General features: G+C 47.0%; 1 protein-coding gene and 1 long non-coding RNA gene across 5 annotated transcripts; one reads left to right on the forward strand and one right to left on the reverse strand.

Moving 5' to 3' along the window:
- The first annotated feature begins 683 nt into the window (after positions 1-683).
- Positions 684-9,683, forward strand: LOC308570881 (uncharacterized protein). 2 transcript variants are annotated; one of them, XM_081165934.1, is made up of 3 exons: positions 684-1,282; positions 4,610-4,816; positions 6,837-9,683. In XM_081165934.1, exons 2-3 carry the CDS (start codon positions 4,717-4,719, stop codon positions 7,754-7,756), a joined length of 1,020 nt encoding a protein of 339 aa, XP_081022060.1. In that variant the 5' UTR covers positions 684-1,282; positions 4,610-4,716; the 3' UTR covers positions 7,757-9,683. The 2 variants fall into 2 exon arrangements, with proteins under 2 accessions (XP_081022060.1, XP_081022061.1); XM_081165935.1 differs by having other exon boundaries at positions 4,694-4,816.
- Positions 9,684-20,115: 10,432 nt separating this feature from the next.
- LOC308570929 lies at positions 20,116-22,117 on the reverse strand. 3 transcript variants are annotated; one of them, XR_014001236.1, is made up of 2 exons: positions 21,951-22,117; positions 20,116-20,465 (listed from the first exon to the last, which is right to left on the reverse strand). It is a non-coding gene; the product is annotated as an uncharacterized lncRNA (long non-coding RNA). The 3 variants fall into 3 exon arrangements; XR_014001237.1 differs by lacking the exon at positions 21,951-22,117 and adding an exon at positions 21,250-21,305; XR_014001238.1 differs by lacking the exon at positions 21,951-22,117 and adding an exon at positions 20,698-21,243.
- Between the last annotated feature and the right edge of the window lie 814 nt (positions 22,118-22,931).

Genomic DNA, 22,931 nt, shown 5'->3' on the forward strand with positions numbered 1-22,931 from the left:
ATCGTGGAATCATAGAATTGTAGGGCTGGAAGGGACCCTGAGGGTCATCTAGTCCCACCCCCTGCAGTGCAGGAATCTCAACTGAAGCATCCGTGACAGATAGCCATCCAACCTCTGCTTAAAAACCGCCCAGGAAGGAGAGTCCACAACCCTCTCTTCAGATGTCAAGAACGACATAACTTTTAGAAACAAAATAACAAAATAAAAAATTCCTTCCAGTAGCACCTTAGAGACCAACTAAGTTAGTTATTGATATGAACTTTCATGTGCATGAACACTTCTTCAGAATATATTATTTTATTTATTTTGTTTTGTTTTGACTACGGCAGACCGACACGGCTACCTACCTATAACTGTAACTTTTAGAAGACATCTTAAGGCAGCCCCATATCAGGAAGTTTTAAATGCTGGATATGTTACAATGTTTTATATACTGTATGCTGTAAGCCATCCAGAGTGGCTGGGGAAACCCAGCCAGATGGGCGGGGTACAGTATAAATATTATTATTATTATTACTATTATTATTATTATTAACCTCCAGGGGCAGGCCCTTCCACTCTCGAACAGCTCATTAATATGAAGAATAAATCTTCTTCTTTTTTTACTTTACAAGGTTTTTATTGTACTTCACCAGATCTTAACATATTACATTATTTGTAAGAACGGATTCCACAGATCATTGAATTTGTCCATTCCAAGTCTGCGTTTGTATGCACCTTGTTCATATGTTGCGAGTTTATACTGTAGAAGTCTTCAATCCAATCGTAGAAGGGAGAAGCATAAACCTTAATAAAGTTAATATGAAGAATAAATCGGCAGGGTTCTCATGCAAAGCGGAGCCGTGGGGAACACCCACCCCAGAATAGCGCGTGCATGCGAGACTTTTGAAAGAAAGCTGAAGACTCGCAATGCTGCCGGCGTCATGTGCAGCATCGGAGGCAGAAGAGTTTGGGGCGGGGAACCCGCCTGCGCGAGGAGTTAAAGGCACCGAGCTGCGATTTCCTCCGCATCCTAGAGAGAAGCGGGAGCGCAGCAAACCTGGAGAGCTGGAGGGACGGTACATGGCGGCGGCAACTTCCTGCAGGCAACCCAGACGCACACGCGCGCCTGGCTCTGCGCTTCTCCTGCCACCGGCTTAGGGGGTGGAGAAAGGGGCTGGGCCCCGGAGGTCGCGCCCCCCTTCCACTCCCCGCCCCCCAGCGCACAGCCCCATCCTCCCGGGAGAAAGCGCGCAGGGGATCGGCGCCCGCCGTGCGCCCCGGAGGAGGAGGAGCGCGCTGGGTGAGTGCGCTTCCCTGGGCGCGGAGAGGTGCGGGTGGCCAGCGGACGGGAGCAGGAAGGAGCAGGATCCTGGCCACGGGAGGGAAGAGGCGGCTGGGGAATAAACTCCACCCGGGTTTGGGGGGAGGTGAGGGGTGTGGAGAAGATCCTCAGCCGCTTATGCCCGCGTAGTCCGGCAGAGCGTAGCCTGGCACGACCACCCCGCACTGTCCCCAAGAGGGGCATCAGGGCTGGCGCAACCTGCTGTCGCGGAGACAATGGCCATCGGAGGTTGGTGCCAATGGGGAAGGAAGGGAGCTCCTTCTTCTTCTCTGGCTGGTTCCCCGTCACCACCTTTCCATATATATCCAGATATCCCTTCATTCTCACCCAATCCTGTCCGCCTCCTGATTTCTGAAAGTCTCTGCCAGTTATCCATGGCGAATCTTTCCATGAAATTGGCACGATGGGTTGGGGTGGGTTGCACCCCCCTCCACGCACACAAACTAGGCTTTCTTTGGCAAGACTCAGTTTGGCACACCCCTGGGAGCCTCGACGGTGCTCCTCTGGAGGCTCCCCCCCCCCCGCCTCGGCAAAAAAAACCCAAACTGGCTAGGCTCCCCTCCCTCCCCTTAGCTACGGCCCTGCCCCAAACACTCTGTTCTTAGTGGGCTTATTTCACTATTCTCTTGCAGTTTTGTCTTTTCTTTCCCTCAAGATGCTCAAGGTGGCACGAGGAGCCCGTTCCCCTGCATGAACAAGCACATGCATGCACACACACATTATAATCAGAACAACAACCCTGTGAGGTAGATTAGGCTGAAAGATTGTGGCTGGCCCCAGGCCACGCAGTGAGCTTTCTAGCCAAGTAGGAATTTGATCCCAGATCTCCTAAGCTTCAAGTCTTACCTTTTCCTCTTTCTCCTTCGCCGCTTTTCTGTCAGTTCCCCTCTTTCTCTTCCCATTCTGCTTTTTCTGTCTTTGATCCTTCTGTCATGGATGCTTTCGCGGTGATTCCCGCGTTGCAGCGGGGTTAGTCTAGATAACTCAGGGTCCCTCCCAACTCTATGGTTCTATGAAGTGAACATTTCTATTTACATACCGTATTTATTATATTTGGATCGTGTTTGCATACAATTTAGAACAGTGGGGAATGACAGGGACTTGTCATTCAGGAGAACCGCTTGTTATAAACGACTTTGCAAGTTTTATTTTGGAAGCACGTTTTTAATAAAATGTATTATTATCTAGAACCGCATGGGTGAGGGAGGGAAGTGTTGGATTCAGTGAGCATCAACGGGCAGCAAGAAAGTATGTGAATATACGGAGCTGTCTTCTATCACAGCAGATCATTGGTTGATCTAGCGAACTATTGTCTCTGCTGATTGGAGGCTGAACTCCAGGGTTTCAGGCAGAGAGAAGTCTTCCCCATCACCAGCTAAGACACCTGTACTAGGTGATTCTTTTCCAACTGAAGATGCCCAGAACTGAACCTGGGATCTCTACATGCAATTCAACTCCTTCGCTCCCTCCCCCCCCCCTACACACACACTTTTCTTTGTCTTTTAATAAATAGCGTTATTTGTGTTGTATAGACCAGGAATCTGGATCTGTATACCTCAGTTCTGCGACTTTTCTTTTTGGCCATTCAGAGAAAGCAGAATAAAGAGTGTGGGGGTTAGGGAGGAGCTGAATCTCAGGGTTGTGGGTTCGAGCCCCAAGTTGGGCAAAATGATTCCCGCATTGCACAGGGTTGAGCTAGATGACCCTTGTGGGCTCTTCCAGCTCTTAAAATTCTATGATTCTATGAGAATGAGATGGCGGAATGAATTCAATGGACCACTTCCTGGTGCAACCGGGGGAACTGCATTTTGTGACCTGCATTTTTCCTCACAACAACCCTGTGATGTAGGTTAGAGAGAGCGGGGCGAGGAATGCCCCAAAAGTTACCTAATGGGCTTTATGGCTGAGTCGAGATTTCAACCTAGATTTTCCCGGGAATGAGTACTTTGTAACATTCTGTTTCATATCAAAATATACAGTGGTACCTTGTGTTATGTACTTAATCCGTTCTGGAGGTCCGCTCGTAACCGGAAACTGCTCGTAACATGAGGTGTGCTTTCACTAATGGCGCCTCCCGCTGCTGCCGTGCCGCCAGAGCGTGACTTCCGTTAGCATCCCGGGACAAAGTTTGCAACAAGGGGCATCTACTTCCGGGTTAGTGGAGCGTGTAACCCAAAGCATTCGTAAGGGGGATGGTACGTAACACGAGGTACCACTGTACAGTGGTACCTCGGGTTACATACGCTTCAGGTTACATACACTTCAGGTTACAGACTCCGCTAACCCAGAAATAGTACCTTAGGTTAAGAACTTTGCTTCAGGATGAGAACAGAAATCGTGCTGTGGCGGCAGCAGGCCCCATTAGCTAAAGTGGTGCTTCAGGTTAAGTACAGTTTCAGGTTAAGAACGGACCTCCGGAACGAATTAAGTACTTAACCCGAGGTACCACTGTATGTTAAAGAGTGGAATAACTTTCTTCTTCTTCTTCTTCTTCTTCTTCTTCTTCTTCTTCTTCTTCTTCTTCTTCTTCTTCTTCTTCTTCCTCCTCTTCTTCTTCCAGACTCCAAGACCATAGGAGTCATAGAATTGTAGAGTTGGAAGGGACCCTACTTTTTGCCTAAAGTAGAAAGCAAACCAGGGAAAGCAAACTGTAGTCTCCTTGCATCCCCACAAATTGGCTTGGTGTTTTTTTGGTGGGGGGGAGAGCGTTCCCCCCCCAAACACCAGGTGTGGGGAGGAGAGGGGGAATTGGAAATGCTTGCCCTAGTGCTTCACTGAATTCCTTTCTAAAAATCACTTTTGCTTACTAAAAAGAAGAAGACACCTACCCTCTTAGGTTGGGATAACTATCTGCCCCAAGGATTTCCAGACCTACAGTGGCCCACAGGCATCATCCAGTTGGTCCGCCATGTCTGTGGAGAACCCAGTGGGAGCAGCGGCTATGAAATGGCGGGGCCGGCCTATGAAATATTCATACTGCTTTTTAATTGTATTTGTAGTGCTCCTTTCATTTCTCTATATTGCATCTTATTATTTATTCTTGCCGTTCGCCTCGCATTCTGCGCAATCCAAATTGAAATACAGTCAGATGCAATATATGAGAAATGAAAGAGGCAATAAAAACAAAATTAAAACTTCCACAGCCTCCAGTGCAATGCATTACAATTGCTGTGACGGGCAGGAAAATCATTAAGACCCTCAGCAATTTTCAAGCGGCCCGTGGGGGAAATGTTTTTTTGGGGGACCACTGATCTATCCATTCTCTGCCTCCTGTTTCAGTTTGAGATGCTTGGAAGAGACCCGGCGGGACTGCAGTGTTCAGATTTCACCGTCTGCTGCTGTTGTTTTCTCCCACCCTGTCGTGGGCAGGATTCCCCATCGTTAAACCCAACATGATCTCCTGGATGGAGCAAAGGGACGAGCCGCGAGTCCTGAACCAGGACCTGGAACGACGGCCGGAGGAAAGGGAAAGCGCAAGGGATGCTCACACAGGTGAGAGAAGTGGCAAAACTGTCACAGAACAGGGGAGCAAGACTAGAAGGGGCCAGAAGCCTCTGGGAAGGCTCTGCGGGGATCATGGTGTCATGGTGTCACTTGGATGTACTGTATTTTTTACTCCATAAGACGCACCTGACCATAAGATGCACCTAGTTTTTAGAGGCGAAAAGGGGAAAAGCCCCTTTTTTTGAGGATCAGCTCAAAGTTGTTGAGCTTACTTTGCAAAGGGGGAAAATCCTGTTTCTATGGGGTTCAACTCACAGTTCTGCAGCTTCTTTAGGAAAGGAAAGGGAGCCGTTTCTACAGTTTCCAGACAGAATCAGCCAGTCACATGTCGCTGGGGAAACAAACAGCCTCCGTCTGCAGAACATTCAACTATGGAGACCTGGGCAAGGGGCCGGGGCTGGAAAGGGAGCCAGCGATCGACCACACATTCGCTCCATAAGACACACAGACATTTCCCCTTACTTTTTAGGAGGGAAAAAGTGTGTCTTATGGAGCGAAAAATACAGGAAGTGGTTCAAATTTGGGAAGAGCAGCAGGGTGCTTGGCTTTTGCCTAAACTTAGCATCCTGAAGCCTTGTGAGTTCAGATGCCCAGGCAGGTGAGGAAGCAGGGTAGCAGCTCAGTGGTTGAAGCGCCTACTCTGCGTGCACAAAGTCCCAGGTTCATTTGCTAGGTAGGGCAGAGACAGATACCCAGCTTGAATTCCTGGAGAGCTGCTGCCAATCATTGTACTGAGCTAGGTAGACCCAACGGTAAGACACAGGGCAAGGCAGCTCCCTATATTCCTGGACTGGCACATATCTTCCAACACAGTGATGCCCAAATCCACACCTATCAGCCAATCACCTATTCCCACCACCCTTCTGAGTAATACCCCTCCCCACCCTCTCACTATATATAAGGGTCTGGTGACTTCTGTTTCAGTGTATCTGAAGAAGAGTGCATGCAAATGAAAGCTCATACCAATAACTAACTTAGTTGGTCTCTAAGGTGCAACTGGAAGGAATGTTTTTATTTTTTATTTTATTTTATTTTTTACTACGGCAGACCAACACGGCTACCTACCTGTAGCCCAAATCCAGGACATTGTCTTTCGGGTCTTCACTCCTCCATGTGTCACATGACCCATGTGAGATTGCCTCCCCACAAAAGTGCTTTTTTCCAGACACACCGCCCAAAACGTGTGCTTTCGGGGCATCGTGCTCGAAAAAAGCGCAGCCTGAAATTGCATGAAAACACGGTGGCCATTGGATGGAAGAATGAAGAAATCCCGACAAAAGAACAGTGGCAAGAGAAACTGATGAATTATGCAGAACTGGCTAAATTGACACACAAACTGCAAGACAAGGACAACTGTGACTTCAGGGAGGAATGGGAACTTTATACAAATTATTTAAAAGCACAACAAAATGAATTGGACTCCTTGGCAGGTTTTGAATAAACATACACCAATTTATTGATTGATAACATGGTAGATAGATAATGTAAGGATTTGTATAATTTTATAACATGCAGAGAATAATATGTGTTGACAAATCAGACAGAGGAGCTGAGGGAAGTCTCTGGGGGAGGGGGGGAGGGTTTGAGGTGTGGGTGGGAAAAGGGGGGGGGAAATAATGAATATGATATGTTTTGCTAAGTTGTTATGTTGAAGTTGCTAATAAAAATATTTTAAAAAGAAAACGCGGTGGCCATTTTGTCCGCTGTCCTCTTGCGAGAAAAAGCAGGAAAGTCCTGTTTTTTCCAGGGCAGTTGATGGGCATGCCAGCAAGGTGGGGGGCCATTTTCAATTATGCTGCTGCAGTTGTTGTGGAAGGCACTCCTAATGCCCCCCCAGGTCTTTGCCTAGCATCATCTCTCTGTTTCTGTTTCTATTGCCTGTGGCAATATAAAATGGATTTAAAAAATAAGTAAATAAATGCAGAAACCACAAAGAAGAAGAAGTTTAAAAATCACAACACTTTTGTTCTCTTTTCTCAACTCCCTCTCTCTCTCTCTGTCTCGCCAGATGAGGGAACAACCAGTGAGAATGAGGACTGGGAAGATGAAGAAACCCCGGTTGCGCCGGAGGACCCCGACTCCGAGGATCCCCCCGTGGTTTCCGCCCCAGTCCTGGGCTGGGAGGAGGCCTGTGAAGTCCTGCAGGGGGGCGGCAGCAGCAGCGGCGGGGAGGGTGGTGGCAGCACCAAGGCAAGAGGGGCCAAATCTGGCCGAGGGAGGCGCCCCTGGGGTAGCCGCCCCTGTTGCCGCAGCTACCGCCGCGTGGCGGCCCCTCCCACCCGCTTCTTCGACTGCACGGACTGCGGGAAGAGCTTCACCCTGAGCTCTCACCTGATCCGCCACCAGCGGGTGCACACGGGGGAGAGGCCCTTCGGGTGCCGGTCGTGTGCCAAGAGCTTCTCTCAGCGTTCGGACTTGGTGCGCCACGAGCGCACGCACACGGGCGTCAAGCTCTACCGCTGCACGCAGTGCGACAAATCCTTCTCTGAGAGCTCCCACCTCATCCGCCACCAGATCATCCACTCGGGCGAGAAGCCCTTCAAGTGCAATGTCTGCGGCAAGCGTTACGGCGACAGCTCCTACCTCACCGTCCACCAGAGGGCGCACACGGGGGCCCGCCCCTACCGCTGCGCCCGCTGTGGCAAGAGCTTTGGCCGCTCCTCCACGCTCATCCGCCACCAGCGCGTGCACGGCGACCCAGCGCCCGCCCCAGGAGACAAACCGCGACCCCGTGGAATCTGGACGGCCTTCGCTCGCCTGCCCAGCCCCAGCCCGAGCGATGGGGACTCAGAACAAACCCTGTCTCCTCAGAGGTCGCCAACATTACCCGGGCCTTCCCTCACTCCTTCCATGCTGCCCCTGCCGCCTTCCCCTCGGATTGCCCCGCGCTCCATGAGGATTATGGGGTGGCAGTGGGGCGTTGAATAAAGGGTGGGCGCCTGGTCCATACGAGACACAACGATACTGGTGGCAACCGGTTTCTGGAAAGCGAGATGATTAATGCATGCGGCCACAGGATTTGATCGCCAAGAGGACATCGGTCCTTGGGAGGAAAGAACGGGTGATGGGGGACTGGTTGCTCGGTCGCCATGGTGACCAAAGAACTGGTGATTTTACCACAGAGCGTTTATTGACCACCAGGCAAAGAGGTTGGCCGTGGGCTCTTTGCTGAGGGCAATTCGTTGTTGGGGGAGAAATGGGTTAGGGGAGTGGGGTTCCCAACACTAATACTTTGCTTACCAAACCCGATCCCATTCCTGGAAGGGTATTCTAGGGCAATGCATCTGTTACCAGGGCAACGGAGCTGGGTAGTTTGGTAACCATGGGCGATCAGTTGCTACAGAAAGGTGAATTGGATGGTGATTCAGGAAGATACAATTCAGGTTTTCAAACAAGCAGAAGGAAAGCAGAATTAGTTCTCAATGAAGTTGATTATTTTGTTCACTTATTCTTATAAAGAAAGGCTGAGATCATGGCGAATCCTGGGTTGTTATCCAGATAATTTAAGACAGCGGAGATCTTAGTAAATCACTGGTTGTCAGAAGGGAATGGTAAAGATTGGCTGTGCCCTCGTTATAAGCGGCCAGTTTCCATGGTAGCCGAAGAATGGTGGTTGGGTCGATGATGAGTGGAATCGGAGGCCGAGAGATTTGACTGAGGAAGGGCAGCCCACAAACATGGCAGCTGGCGGAGGGAGAAGGCCCAACAGCTTCAGGGTTGGGTTAGGGAAAACATCAGCGTTTCTTTATTGGGTAAGCTGTGTGAGATAAGGAACTTCTCAAGGGAAGGGAAGTCCAGTTTGATAGAGGTACAGATGAGTTTTGCGGAGTCCCATTGATCGCAGTTGGTTGCTAGGAAGTGAGGAAACGGCAGCTTGGGTGATTTCAGAACTTTGGTTGCTAAGGAGCTAGGGACCAGCCACTCGGTTGCTAGGGCTTGTGGCTTGAAAGGGAGGAGATTGGCAGATTGGTTGCCAGGAGATGGGAGGCAGCACAGGTGTGAGGAGATGGGTGGTTTGGTTGCCATCTTAGTTGTGTCCTCTGTGGTTGCCCCCCCCCCCATTTAGGCATCCCAAAAACCAAAACTCGTTAAGGTGTCCTCAGGCCTTTTTTCATTCAGCCCAACATTTATTTTCTGGTCAGCAGGTGGACTGGCCAGACCTTCAAGCCTTGGTTCTCTGTTCCACCTCCAACTTCTTGCTGGGGCTCTTGGGAAAGGAGGAGGTTTAGATGGCAAAAAGGACACTCTGACCAGGAGACAAGGTGGCCATCTTGTGGCAGGAGATAGTTGAAATGTATACATTGGGGCTGGAACCCAGGCTGGCGTTAAGTCAACTTTTTTTCACTGGTAAATGTTCTTCCTGTTTCAGAGAAAGGTGTCGGTTTTTTTTAGGAATTTCTCAGTACTGTAAGATGACAAATGTATTTATTGGTCTTTGCCCTCCCTGCTCCTCCATACTTGTGTCCTAGAATTGTCTAATTTAGACTCTAAGCCTGTTACAAGCAGGGGCCTTTTATTAAACAAATTATTATAATACGATGGTGATGTCTGCAAAAAGCTCATGAGGGGACTCTGTGGTGCAGTGGGAAGTATTTATTATCAGATAATAATAATTACAATAACAATAATAACGGTGATGCTTTAAGAAGATCATTGTGAGGGGACAAACCTGTGGCAGATACTGTTGGACTCCAACTGCCATCAGCCCCAGCCAGCATGGCTAGTGGAGGACCATAGGTACCACACCCGTGGCCTAGATGTTGGGCTTCAGCTGCCATCATCCTTGACCATCTAGCAAACTTACCTGTTGTCTCCCAAGTTTCATACCACAAATAAAATAGTTGAAGCAGCATGATCCCTTTTCAATTATTTGTCCACACATTCTGAGCCACTGTTGAGCCAGGTTCCCATTTTGCAGCTTGCTTAACCTGAGGGTTAGTATCCAGCCCTCATGACAATCTTTAAGATTGGGGGGACAACAACGACTTGTGGTCATCCAGACATCACTGGACTCCCAACTCCCATCATTCCTGGCCATTAGCTGGGACCACACGTTCTCCATCCCTCATGCAAGAGGTTTAACAGAAAGCAAAACAGATGAGGTACAAGAGCAGAATAGGAGAGAACCAATAAAATGGCATTGACTTGCACTCTGTCATTAATTGTAGGCCGTGGCCTAATTTAACACAGGAGTGGCAGAAGTATGGGAGAAAGGGGAGCTCTTAGTTGTCCGTGGGAATGAGCATTTCAGAACAGACTTTGTCTGAATGCGAGCTAGGAATGTGTCCCTCGATATCGCCAAGTGAGGGGCAACCAAACCGGCATGTTGCAGAATGGACACAAGGTGGCAACACTGAGCCATCAAGAATGCATAAGGAGGGTTTGTTGACAAAAACACAATCTGTGAAAGTTCCACCCCTTCTGAAAACTGTAAATACAGTGGTACCTCTGGTTGAGAACTTAAGAGGTCCTTTCTTAACCTGAAACTGTTCTCAACCTGAAGCACCACTTTAGCTAACGGGGCCTCCCGCTGCCACTGACGCGCGATTTCTGTTCTCATCCTGAAGCAAAGTTCTTAACCTGAGGTACTATTTCTGGGTTAGCAGAGTCTGTAACCTGAAGTGTCTGTAATCCAAGGTACCACTGTAGTATGGTTAAAGAGGAAACTTTAACTTCATCTACTTAAAGATGAAACTTCAGTAGATATTATATATTCTGCCACCCCAATCTCCACAGCAGTGCTGAGATTCCATGGGTTCCTCTCCCTTACACCAGTCTTTCCTTTGGAAATGAGGCACAGCGGTTTATTTAGGATATATGGCAGGGGTCGGCAACAAGTCATGGGCCACAAGCCGCCTGCTCAGCAAGTCCCTGCACGCTGTGCTATACCGGCACAGTGCAGCGTGGGGACTTGCTTCCACAGCACCGGAAATCACGTCTGCGCAGACACAGACGCTGGAAATCAGCTGGAGTAAACTGGCCCAGGCGAGGTAAACCTTGCTGAGCCCTGATATATGGCTTATTTACACACACACACTTCTTTCTTTCTTTCTTTCTTTCTTTCTTTCTTTCTTTCTTTCTTTCTTTCTTTCTTTCTTTCTTTCTTCTTCTTCGGTGATAACTCGTAGCCAAGTAAGATTGTCTTCCTTAAACACGGTTTTAACAATGAGTCCGTAAGTGACTGTGGAGGCCAATTCTGGATCCACACGTCCTTTCACAGTGGGGACATTGATTTCCGGGCAGGAGTTGATCACGGTGTGGATTTGCCAAGCGTGCCTTCCTCTTAGAACGTTTCTCCCTTGAGTCCTGAGTTCGAGCGTCTTCAAAGCCCAGTGTTTCCCAGTTGTCAGTGTTTATACTACTTTTTTGAGATTTGCCTTGAGACAGTCTTTAAACCTCTTTTGTTGACCACCAGCATTACGCTTTCCATTTTTAAGTTCGGAATAGAGTAGTTGCTTTGGAAGACGATCATCAGGCATCTGTGCAACACATAGCTGTCAACTTTCAGATTTGAAAATAAGCGATCACCAGCCTCACCAGTCTATGGGATATCTAACAATCCGGGATAGCAGCGGGAAACGGCGCTGGAATAAGGGAATTTCCCGCAAAAAAAGGGAAGGTTGACAGCTATGGCACGACATGACCAGTCCAACGAAGTTGATGTTGAAGAATCATTGCTTCAACACTGGAGATCTTTGCTTCTTCCAGTACACTGATATTAGTTCGCCTGTCTTCCCAAGTGATGTGTAAAATTTTTCGGAGATACTGTTGATAGAATCTTTCAAGGAGATACACACACGCACGCACACACACGCACACAACCCTATATCTATAATCTGAGCCTGCAATGGAGCGGGTCAGAGCATGGCCATCCCAAAAGGGCCTTGCTTTTCCCATAGCCACAGCCGAAGATTAAAACAGAAATCAAACATGCTTTGAAACGTGGCTCCGGCCCTCCCTCCAGCTTGCTGATTTTTATGGACTGCAACATCATTGCAAAAGCTCTATCCTAAAACTCCTTTTGTCTTTCTAACTAACTGACCATTGGGGGGGGGGTGCCACCCATTCGCCCTGTGGCACAGAGCTTTGTCCCAGCTAATGGCTCCTATTTAGTAGGCCATCACCAGGCTGGCTCCTGACTTGTATTTTAACATGCTAAATTAAATGTCTGACACCCAGGAATTAGAAGGGGGGTCCAGGCACCCCATAAACTTCAGCTGGTGTCGAATTCAGTGGCCAAGTTGCTCACCAGGGCAAGACGGTCTGAGCATATTGCACAGATCCTAGTCCGACTGCACTGGCTGCCAATTGGTTTCCAGGCCCAGTTCAAAGGGCTGCTTTTGACTTACCGTACAAAGCCCGAAATGGCTCAGGACTTGTTGTTGTTTAGTCATTTAGTCGTATCCGACTCTTCGTGACCCCATGGACCAGAGTACGCCAGGCACTCCTGTCTTCCACTGCCTCCCGCAGTTTGGTCAAACTCATGCTGGCAGCTTCAAGAACACTGTCCAACCATCTCGTCAGGACTACAATACCTCAAGAACCACCTCTCCACATATAAACTGTCTAGGATTCCACATACATCCTTTGAGGCCCTTCCTCATGTCTCCTTCACGTGAGGTCCAGAGGGTGGCAACACAAGAACAGGGCCTTCTCTGTAGTGGCTCCCCGTCCATGGAATGCTCTCCCTAGAGAGATTCATCTGGCACCTTCATTATACAACTTTAAGGGCCATGCAAAAGAATGTTCCTCTTTAACCAGGCCTTGGGCTGATTAATATTCTACGGTCTTTTAAATGGGGGGGGGGGGCATTTTTTTTTGTTTTTCTATTTATTTGTGCTTTTGTCTTGTATTTTTTTAATTTTGTGAACTGCCCTGAGATCTTCGGGTGAAAGGCAGTATATAAATTTAATAAATAATAATAATAATAATTGTGATCATAGCAATACAGAGCTATTGGTGCAACTACCCTGGGAACAGTGTGTGCACCGTTCTGACCACTGAACTTCAAAAAGGATATTGTAGAGAACCTCAAAAAGGTAATTTCCTGCTGAAATCCTGTAACTTATTATACTTCAAATGTTCCTTGGTTTTTGTTTGTGTGTGTGTTTACCACGTTGGATGTGCTAAAGCAGAGCGAACGAGCGCAACAATTTAATAGCATTGGGGAGGCATCGCAGAACAACTCATAAAGTGAAATAGTGTGTACATGAGCCAGTAAAAATGTCCCACTATTGCACTCTTATTGCATCAATGATAAGTTACAGAGTAGACGTGGCGGGGAACCCACCAGACTGCAGGAGTCCAAAGAGTACCGTATTTTTTGCTCTATAAGACTCACTTTTCCCCTCCTAAAAAGTAAGGGGAAATGTGTGTGCGTCTTATGGAGCGAATGCAGGCTGCACAGCTATCCCAGAAGCCAGAACAGCAAGAGGGATTGCTGCTTTCACTGCACAGCAATCCCTCTTGCTGTTCTGGCTTCTGAGATTCAGAATATTTTGTTTCTTGTTTTCCTCCTCCAAAAACTTGGTGCGTCCTATAGAGCGAAAAATACGGTATGTTGCCTTAGGCCACCTGGTGTCAGGGCATTCAAACAGAGGAAACCTGGCTCAGCACACATGCTTTCAACCGCTACATGAGTTCCTGCTCAAATGAAGCCCTGGGAAGAGAGCAGCTTTGCTTATGAATACAATTAATTCAATTTATTTATCACTTCCGGCAATCAAGGAAGACTTGAAGTGACTTTATAAAAAAAGAGAGAATATGCAAAACGTACCACACATAGCAAACATTATCCATTGAAGCAATACTTTACACTCAGGGTGCTTCCGGACAAGCTATTCATTTAGTATTCATTCTGATTTGTTTGCAGGTAGATTAGACACGAGCATCCACTTTCGTTTGTTTGCAGGAAGGTGTGATCTTGCGTCAAAGGAAGTGTCCCACACTTTCCCGTGGGTTTCCCCACCATTTTCTTGCAAAGAGTCCAGTCTTCTAAAGAAGCAGATTCGTTGCACAAGACCTCTCAAGCCCCTTTTTTAAGTGCGGCGCCTGAATATGATGGTATGTGACTAAATCCCGTCCAGAAATAGTGATGGCCTAGAGGTGCCTTAAAAAGTATTTTGCATTTTATACAATATATACAATATTGTATTTTATACAATAATCAGGATTGTAACTCCTAACAAAATTATTGCCCAAATACTTGGGAGAATTTTAAAGAACAGTTTTTGCCTGGCACTGAAAAGTTGTCAGTGCTGGCGCCAGGCAAGCATCCCTAGGGGGAGAGCTTTCCAATACAGTATTGCATAAAAGGTTTTGATGTGGCTTTTACACTGAAATGAGAGAAATTCAACAAAACCCAAAAACAAAAACCAGACTGTGAAACAACAAAAACGTTCTATTGCATTTAATTGGACTCCCTTTCAAATAAACTCGACCGACCCCTCATTTCACGATGCCGTAAGTGAATCTGAAGAATTGGGTTGTAGTAATGGCAAACTTAGGAAGCATCTTAAAAAGCAGAGACATCACCTTGCCAACAAATGTCCGTATAGTTAAAGCCATGGTTTTCGCAGTAGTGATGTATGGAAGTGAGAGCTGGACCATAAAGAAGGCTGATCGCTGAAGAATTGATGCTTTTGAATTATGGTGCTGGAGGAGATTCTTGAGAGTCCCATGGACTGCAAGAAGAACAAACCTATCCATTCTTAAGGAAATCAGCCCTGAGTGCTCACTGGAAGGACAGATCCTGAAGCTGAGGCTCTAATACTTTGGCCCCCTCATAAGAAGAGAAGACTCCCTGGAAAAGATCCTGATGCTGGGAAAGATTGAGGGCACAACTCCGATTCAGACCAGGGCCCCATCTACACTGCATGCCTTCCCCCTGAAAGAACCCTGGGAATTATAGTTTGATAACACTGCTGAGAGTTGTTAGGGGACCCCTATTCCCCTCATAGATCTACAATTCCCAGAGCAGTTGAATCGTCAGTCTCTCTTCTCTTGGAACTGTAGGACTGTGAGGGGAGATATCTCAGTTTAACCTGCCTTTCTGATGAGCTGTATTTATGTTTCCTTATACAAGGCCATTTCCCCCCTCCAAAATATGTAATGATTCATTCTGGTAAAAGGAAGGACCTATTTTTAGTAGACTTGCAACATTCCAGCTAAGGAGCAAGGACATTTTAGTGGCTTGTTTATCTATAAAATAGTTGAGATTATTTCCTCCTTTAAAAACAATACAGAATTACTTGGAAAGCCTGCGGCTCCTGGTTATGTTATTAATCAAAACTGTTTTAATATGAGAGATGTGTGTTTTAGGAAGTGGGCTTGGGGGTTTTGCCATCTTGATTTTCTGCTCGGCACACAGTCACGATCCTGCACACAACTGGGCCCCGCCACCCCCACCAGCAAACACCGTTACCAGAAAAATTGCTATAATCGCCTGTACCACCATAACTGCCACCAGCTTTCCATGGAAGTGTTAAAAATCCTGGGTCTGGGCTGTACTGCTTGAGACTGTAAATGGGGTGTTTGAAATGCTTCATCTTACAAAAAAAATATCTTTGCATGCCTCCCCCCCTGAAATCTAATTGTCTCTGTGTAGGATGTTTCCCCCTTCAAAATGGAAGAGCGTTCCAACGCCTGTAACCCCCACCTGCCGCCGTAAGGGGTACAGCCAAGCCACAAGGAATTGCTACCTCAGTGAGAACTAGGTCCTTGGCAACACCAAACTGACCATCCCCATCAACGCCCTGATCCCCAGCCTTTTTGGACCCTGGGGAATTCTTGGAAATCTAAGAAACTATCATGGCCCCCACAAAATACCCATTTTACAGGAGAAAAGCTGGCAGAGGAAGACAGAAACCAAATCCACATGTTAAAAAATTGTTCCAGGAAAAGATTCTTAAAAAAATAATAATAATATTTTAACAGTTTGTGTTTCATGCTGCAAAATGTAAGTTCTCCTTAATACAGTGGTGCCCCGCAAGACGAATGTCTCGCAAGACAGAAAACTCGCTAGACGAAAGGGTTTTCCGTTTTTTGAGCTGCTTCGCAAGACGAATTTCCCTATGGGCTTGTTTCGCAAGATGAAAAACGAAAACGTCTTGCAAGTTTGTTTCCTTTTTCTTAAGACCGTTAATACAGTTGCGACTTGACTTCGAGGAGCAACTCATAGAACGCGGTGTGGTAGCCTTTTTTGAGGTTTTTGGTGATTTTTGAAGCTTTTCCAAAACTTCTTTTAAACTTTTAAAACTTTTTTTGGGGGGGTTGGATTTTGAGTTGGGGTGTTTGGAATTCAAGGATTTGGTGTTGGGGAGGGGTTTGCAAGAATCTGGAAGCTTGTGTGTTTTTTTTCTGCATTTTTATGATTTTCTGTAACCATTGGGCCACTCTGCTGTTTTTTTTAAAAAAATTCTGGATTTGAATTTCTGTGTGGTGGGTGGCTGGGGGAACAGTTGAGCAGGGGTTTGCAAGAATCTGGGAGCTTGTGTAGGGTTTGTTTGTTTTTTTGAATTTTTATGATTTTCTGTGACCATTGGGCCATGTTGTTTTTTTTTAAAAAAAAGTTTTTCTGTCATGTTTAGAAACTTAATTTATTGTTCCTTCAATTTTTGAAATGCTCTTTACAGTATGTGTGACTTTAAAGAGCACTTAATAAACTCTTGTTGTACCAAATTTGGCTTTGTTTGGACTTTTTTTGACCATAGGAACCATTAATTGAATTTCAATGCATTCCTATGGGATTTCATGCTTCGCAAGACGAAAAATTCGCTAGACGAAAAAACTAGCGGAACGAATTAATTTCGTCTTGCGAGGCACCACTGTACAGTAATCATTTCTCTGCCAGTCACTTGATAGCATCTGGCATGTTACTTTTGATTTAAGAATAACAATAATAATTTATTTATACTCCGCCCATCTGGCTGGGTTTCCTCAGCCACTCTGGGCAGCTCCCAAACGAATATTAAAAACACTATACAGCATTAAACATTAAAAACATTAAAAGCTTCCCTAAACAGGGCTGCCTTCAGATGTCTTTTAAAAGTAATATAGTTGCTTATTGCCTTGACATCTGATGGGAGGGCGTTCCACAGGGCGGGTGCCACTACCGAGAAGGCCCTCTGCCTGATTTGAGGCTGGCATGGTGAAGGCCAGCTGTGGCTTTTCTGCAACAACAACAAAAACCCAAACTCCAAATGAAGTTTCCCCCCTCTTGCTATCCCAGCTAACTGCTAGTTTGAGCGTTGCATGGCTGCCCACATCCAGGCATCCCCGAGTTTGACCAGTTATTTGTTGAGGCACTTAACCAGAGTTTGTGTTTCCTTTGGAACGAGGCACGGCGGAGACTGTGGCATCTTTATGAGATATGGTTTATGTTATGTATTGAAGTTCTCACCCTGGCCACCAGGGGTATTGTGTATATAGTTTTCACTCAGGTCCACGTCAGTTAATTTAGGCGGGAAACCCTGGGTTGTTGTTGTTACAATGTTGACAGCCGGCTGCCTATAAAAGCAGGCCAGCTGAGCTGTTTGCTGTTCAGTTCAGTTGCAGCTTGCTTATAAAGAACTACTTGGAGAAATCTCTGTGTCGTCTGTTATGTCCACCCACTATTTAATAGGTTTTTTTACACACACATACAACCTGAGCCTACGATGGAGGGGTTCAAAGCACCAACACCCCAAGAGTCATGGCCGCTGCCTTGGCTGTAAGCAGAAATGAGGCATGTCTCTGTCTCACAGGCTTCAGCCTTCTTCCTCCTCCAGCTTCTAGATTACACACCTCAATTATCCACTTTGGCTTTTGTCTTTCTAACTACCAGTGAGTTGAGAGAGGAGCGGGGATCCAACCATTTGTCCCCTGGCTCTGAACCACTTCCTTTCTTACCTTCATGGGCCATTACCTCACCAGAAAGCTAGCCTGGGTATTCCAGGAATTTGCTTAGATGTTAACACTTGCCAGATCCAAGAATTAGAAGGGGCATCAAGTCAGCACCGCCCCCCCCAAACGAAGAACAGTATAAACAAACAAGCAAATGAGAAATATAAATTTATTTATTTGGTTTTTCAGATTAAAATTTTACAGTCACATATCGAACATACAGCATAAAAACAAGATTCCAAAGAACTTTTCCTCTCCCCTTTGTGGGCCTCATTGTTAATCATTTCCTCCTGCATCTTTGATGATAATCCAAATCTTTTACATCTCCACTGTGTCCAAAATTCACCATTAAGCTAAAGTGCTATTCCAATCCTACTAACAATTTTAACTGTTTACAATGGTTTTTTAAGATAAGTTATAATTTCCCCTCATTCCTTGTTAAAATTTTGGTCTTCCAGATTTCTGTCTCTTCCGGTCATATTAGCCGTTTTGGCATAATCCATCGATTTGATCTGCCATTCTTCTCTGGTAGGGACTTTATCTTCTTTCCATCTCTGGACCAATAACATCCACGTGGCCGTGGTTGCATACATAAATAGTCTTTTCTGCTCCCTTGGGATTTCTGCACCTATTGCGGTAACCAGGAAGTCTAGCAGCAAACGAGAGATACGGTGGGTGAAGAATTGCCCCAGAACTGTTGCCAGGCACATCATAATCTACTCTTATTCCTCCAAGGAGGTCAGGGCAGTACGCTGGGTTCTCCCCATCCGCCCTGTTCATCCTCAGAACAGTCTTTGAGGTAGGCTTAGAACAGGTTTATGATAGACAGTTGGTCTATCATCAACACTGACTGGCTCTAGGGCATGGGTAGGCAAACTAAGGTCCGGGGGCCGGATCCGGCCCAATCGCCTTCTAAATCCGGCCCGTGGACGGTCCGGGAATCAGCATGTTTTTACATGAGTAGAATGTGTCCTTTCATTTAAAATGCATCCCTGGGTTATTTGTGGGGCATAGGTATTCGTTCTCTCTCCCCCCCTTTCAAAATATAGTCCGGCCCTCCACAAGGTTTGAGGGACAATGGATTGGCCCCCTGCTGAAAAAGTTTGCTGACCCCTGCTCTAGGGTTTCAGATGTGAGATTCCCAGTCCTACCTGGAAATAGTGAGGGGAGATTATTGGTTTGTTTTTGATTTGATTATGTATTTTGTGTTTTTATATTATGATTTTATTCTATGAACTGCCCTGAGACCTGCGGCTATAGGGCGGTATACATTTTTTTAACAACAACCACCTGGGACCTTTTGCATGCCAAGCGTATGTCTCATACCAGTGAGCTGTGCTCCTTCCCTGGGCTTGGTTCAGCCTCAGGTTTGGCAGAGAGACTCGGCGGCTGACCCACGGTCATGCCATGCCTTTAACTTGCCGCTTTCCACCAGGGAAATTTTTCTAAGGTAGTCTATTTTAAAGTTTTTATGTGTTTCTATGCCTATCGCACTTTTAAACTTAAAATCTATTGTTGTACTGTATATTGTCTTAAATGTTTGTTTTGCTATTGGGATTGTAGTTCCATTTGTGTTTCACAAGTTGGTCTTTGACCGTAATAAATTTCATTTCATTCATACCAGGGAAATCTGATCTTGACCACTGAATCAGAGCAAACGTCAATTAGGTTTTCTCCAGACTGACATTTATTGCTAAAGAGCAGGTTTTCCCAGGGAAAGCAAGGGCAAAAACCACTCAGACCCCTGCCTAGAAACCGGAAGTGGGAAACTTGACTGATGCTTTCTAGCATACCCTCCAACATATAATAAGGGCATCCCAACAATTATCTGATGAAAATAGGGGTGTCCTATTCCATACCCTCCAACAGTTTGTTGATGATAATAGGGACCTCCATGTCCTCCAACGTTTCTCCGATGAAAATAGGGACATCCTAAGGAAGAGCGGGATGTTCCGAGATCAAATCAGAAACCGGGACGGCTTCTGTAAATCTGGGACTGTCCCTGGAAAATAGGGACACTTGGACAAGCAGGAGTGTGGACAAGCCCTGAGCCGGGCTTCAAACCCAAGTCCAGTTCTACGCTGCAACCGCTACACCGGAAAGCCCTGCCACGTGTCTCTGCAATGCCTCTGAGTCTTTGAGGAATGCCTTTGCACTTTTCTTTATTTATTCCACAACATTTATATGCTTTTAATTGTAAAAGGAAACCTCACTTCAGCAGGGATTTGAACTCAGGTCTCCGAGTTTTCCCTGGAATCCAGCCCTCAAACTACACCGTTGTGGCCAGGCAGGGGGTTTTTAAGGTAGAAATCTGCTCCCTTTCATCAAAGAGCAGAACAGAGAGAGAGAAAAAACCCAGGAATCCTGACTCCCCCAAACCCAGCCAAAATAATTTCAGTGCCAGATTCGAATGGAAGCAGCAGCAACGAAAGTCAAAACAACCATGCTTGCTGTTCATTTATTTTAAAAGGCGTTTTGCAGGGGAGAGGCAGGACCAGAGGCAACATGAGCTTGAGCTTTTGTAAGTGGCCTCAGACAATGTCGCCCGGGGCTAAGTCCACCTGCCTTCCTAGCCAGGATGAGTCACTTTCACTGTCCCAGCTTTCGCTTCCGATGCTCAGACACGCTGGGGAATCTCCGAAAGAGGGGCGAAGGCGGATTTCACCTCCTGACGTCAAGGTCCAGTCCAGATGAAGGGATAGGCCCAGACTTGCAGTGGAAGAAGTTGGCATGCCCAGGCATCCGACTTCATTTCCTTAGCAACAGAGCGAGAGAGAAAGAGAGAGAGAGAGAAATCAGTCACTGGGAAGGAGAGTGTGTTTCACTGTCTAGGGCACCTAATAATTAACTCTTGGAAAGGTTGCTAGTGAGTGAACCAAGACGAATTTTAGGTCCACCCCGCAACACACACCCGAGGCCCCACGCATCAGAAACCGGAGCCCGAAACTACTTTGCAGGAACAAAACGATCAAGCGTATTCTGCTCACCCAGTAATGCTTGCAAGAACAAGAAAAAGGAAAAAGAAAGGAAGTCTTCTCGTTTAGTGCCTCTTCAACAATATTATGGATGCAGCTGGATTTATAAGGTTGTTATGTTTTGATTTGCAGCTGGAGAGGGACTGGCCACGGTTGCCTTGTCATCAACAAGAGCAGTACCGGATTTACCTATAAGCTAAACAAGCTATAGCTTAGGGCCCCACTCTCTTGGGGGCCCCCAAAAAATTTAAAGGAGAAAACCCTGGATGTACATTTCCAAAATATAAGATAAAAAACAAATAAAATTAAACCTATATACAGTAACAGTGTTTTGTGTTGTGTAGGCTCCTATGATGTAAGTAATGGGCCCTGTCTGTTAGCCTGCTCCCTAAAATTGTATTTCAGTTCAACAATTACTTTGATAAAATACATATTTTGTTATGTGCAAATGGCTTTAGATACCTATTAGGTCCATAAATTACCATATAGCATATATTCAACACAAAAAACAGTGACAATTTGTTGTTGACAAAGGACAGCTGGACATATAAAGGACCCCATTACCTTCAGTAGCTTAGGGCCTCATCAAACCTAAATCCGGCCCTGAACAAGAGTGTTGCGTTGACTTTCTTATACTGTATATCAAAAAAAGTCTACGCCTCAGGACCAGAATATTTGCTTGAACTTTGAAAGCAGGTGGGGATGGGAGCTCAAGAAAGTGGCTGGGGGCTGATGGGAGTTGTTGTTCAAAACAGCTGGACTGGAGGCACCATGCTGGCAAAGTCTGAGCTCCGTTATCCTGGCTCTAAGCATGTTTTAGGGAAGGGGCAGCGGGAAAGCAGATGAAGACTGAGTAGACCGTGCAGATCTAGGCAGGGTGGGCGGCCCAAGTAGAAGATACTGGAGCCTCTCCTCCACCCTCCATTGTCCCACCAAGCAAAGTATCTTTTCCGGACTTCCCTTGTGGCTGCTCCTGCTCGCGGGAGTGGCCAAAGGTGGTCACAGAAGATGAGGCTTCTGGGCCTCTGACAAAAGGAGGAACAGGCAGAGATCCAACTGGTAAGGCCTCCCTCTATTGTGTGCGCGATGGGGAGCCACACCTGTTGATGCTCTGCCCGTTGAGCAGCCAGGGCGGCTTGCCAGGGTGGGTGAGAAGAAGGGCAGCCCAGCTGCCAAGTCTTTCTTCACGCCACCTCTAAATCCTCTTTTTCTGTCCTGCGTCATGCGGCAAGCTGCACCTGCTGGACCCCCCCTCTCCTGCACACCTGCTAAAATGTAAGAAGAGCCCCCAGGGCCCATCGTCCCGTTCTCCCAGTGGCCAGTCAGGCGCCTGTGGGGAGCCCACAAACAGGGCCTGAACGCGCAGCCGCTCTTCCCACGCAACTGGCATGAATGGGTGGCATGCCTGACTAAGCAGGCGTGAGATCTCCCCTGCTTGGCACCTCAGTTTCCCTTCCCTCCGAACGCTTGGCCCACCAGACTCTGAACGCACCCCACCCGTCTCTGAGCTGGAAGGGGACCCAGTAGGCCTGGCTCCTTGCCCGGCGCTTTGCCCGCTGCTCCTCTTTCTTTCTCGAGCGTCTCCGGTTTCTTCGCAAACAGTAACCCGATGCCAGGACGTGCCAGGAGGCCTGTAACAGGCAGGTGGCACGGCCCGAGGCCTTCACTTTGTTTGTCCAACTCAATCAGAGCTCACCGTTCCCCACTTCTGGAGCCCCACAGATTCTCCCCCAATGAAAGCTTTACTCCTGAGTAGGAAAAAGCTTCACAACCTCTTTCCTCACCCCACCCTGCATTCGCCTAGTTCGGTAATGTACATAATGTACACAATTACACACATAAGCAACCCGACTCTTCCTGGTATTTGGAGGGGGGGAATGTCTGGCTCTTGGCACCATCCGTGCCCATAAAACTCTGTGTCAGAATGTGGAGCATAATGCCAGTGTATTTGGGGTTGGGCGGGAAGAACGGATTTAGGGTAGCATGAATAAAAGGTCCTTCCTCTCTCTCTTGTACCGCCCCCAGAGCAGAGTTCCTGTGCCTTTACCAGTCGCTTGGCGGGCAGGAATCAAACAAGGCGAGCGTTTTGCCCCCTGCCTGGAAAAACAGCCTCGGGGGTGGGGGAAGCTTTGCCTGTTGGATTTCTGTCTGCTAAACATGCTGCCAGGAAAGAAAGAACGGTTCAACCTCCTCACAACTCTGAGCAACCGGAGAAAGTTGGTCAGGCTTGATTTGTTTGGAATCAC

This window comes from Podarcis bocagei (assembly GCF_964188305.1).
Source record: "Podarcis bocagei genome assembly, chromosome: 13".
Lineage (NCBI taxonomy): Eukaryota > Metazoa > Chordata > Lepidosauria > Squamata > Lacertidae > Podarcis > Podarcis bocagei.

Coding starts and splice junctions, on each gene's coding strand:
- LOC308570881 (XM_081165934.1), top strand. CDS start 4,717: ATGATCTCCTGGATGGAGCAAAGGGACGAGCCGCGAGTCCTGAACCAG. Junction 4,817..6,836: donor CGCAAGGGATGCTCACACAG/GTGAGAGAAGTG, acceptor CTGTCTCGCCAG/ATGAGGGAACAACCAGTGAG.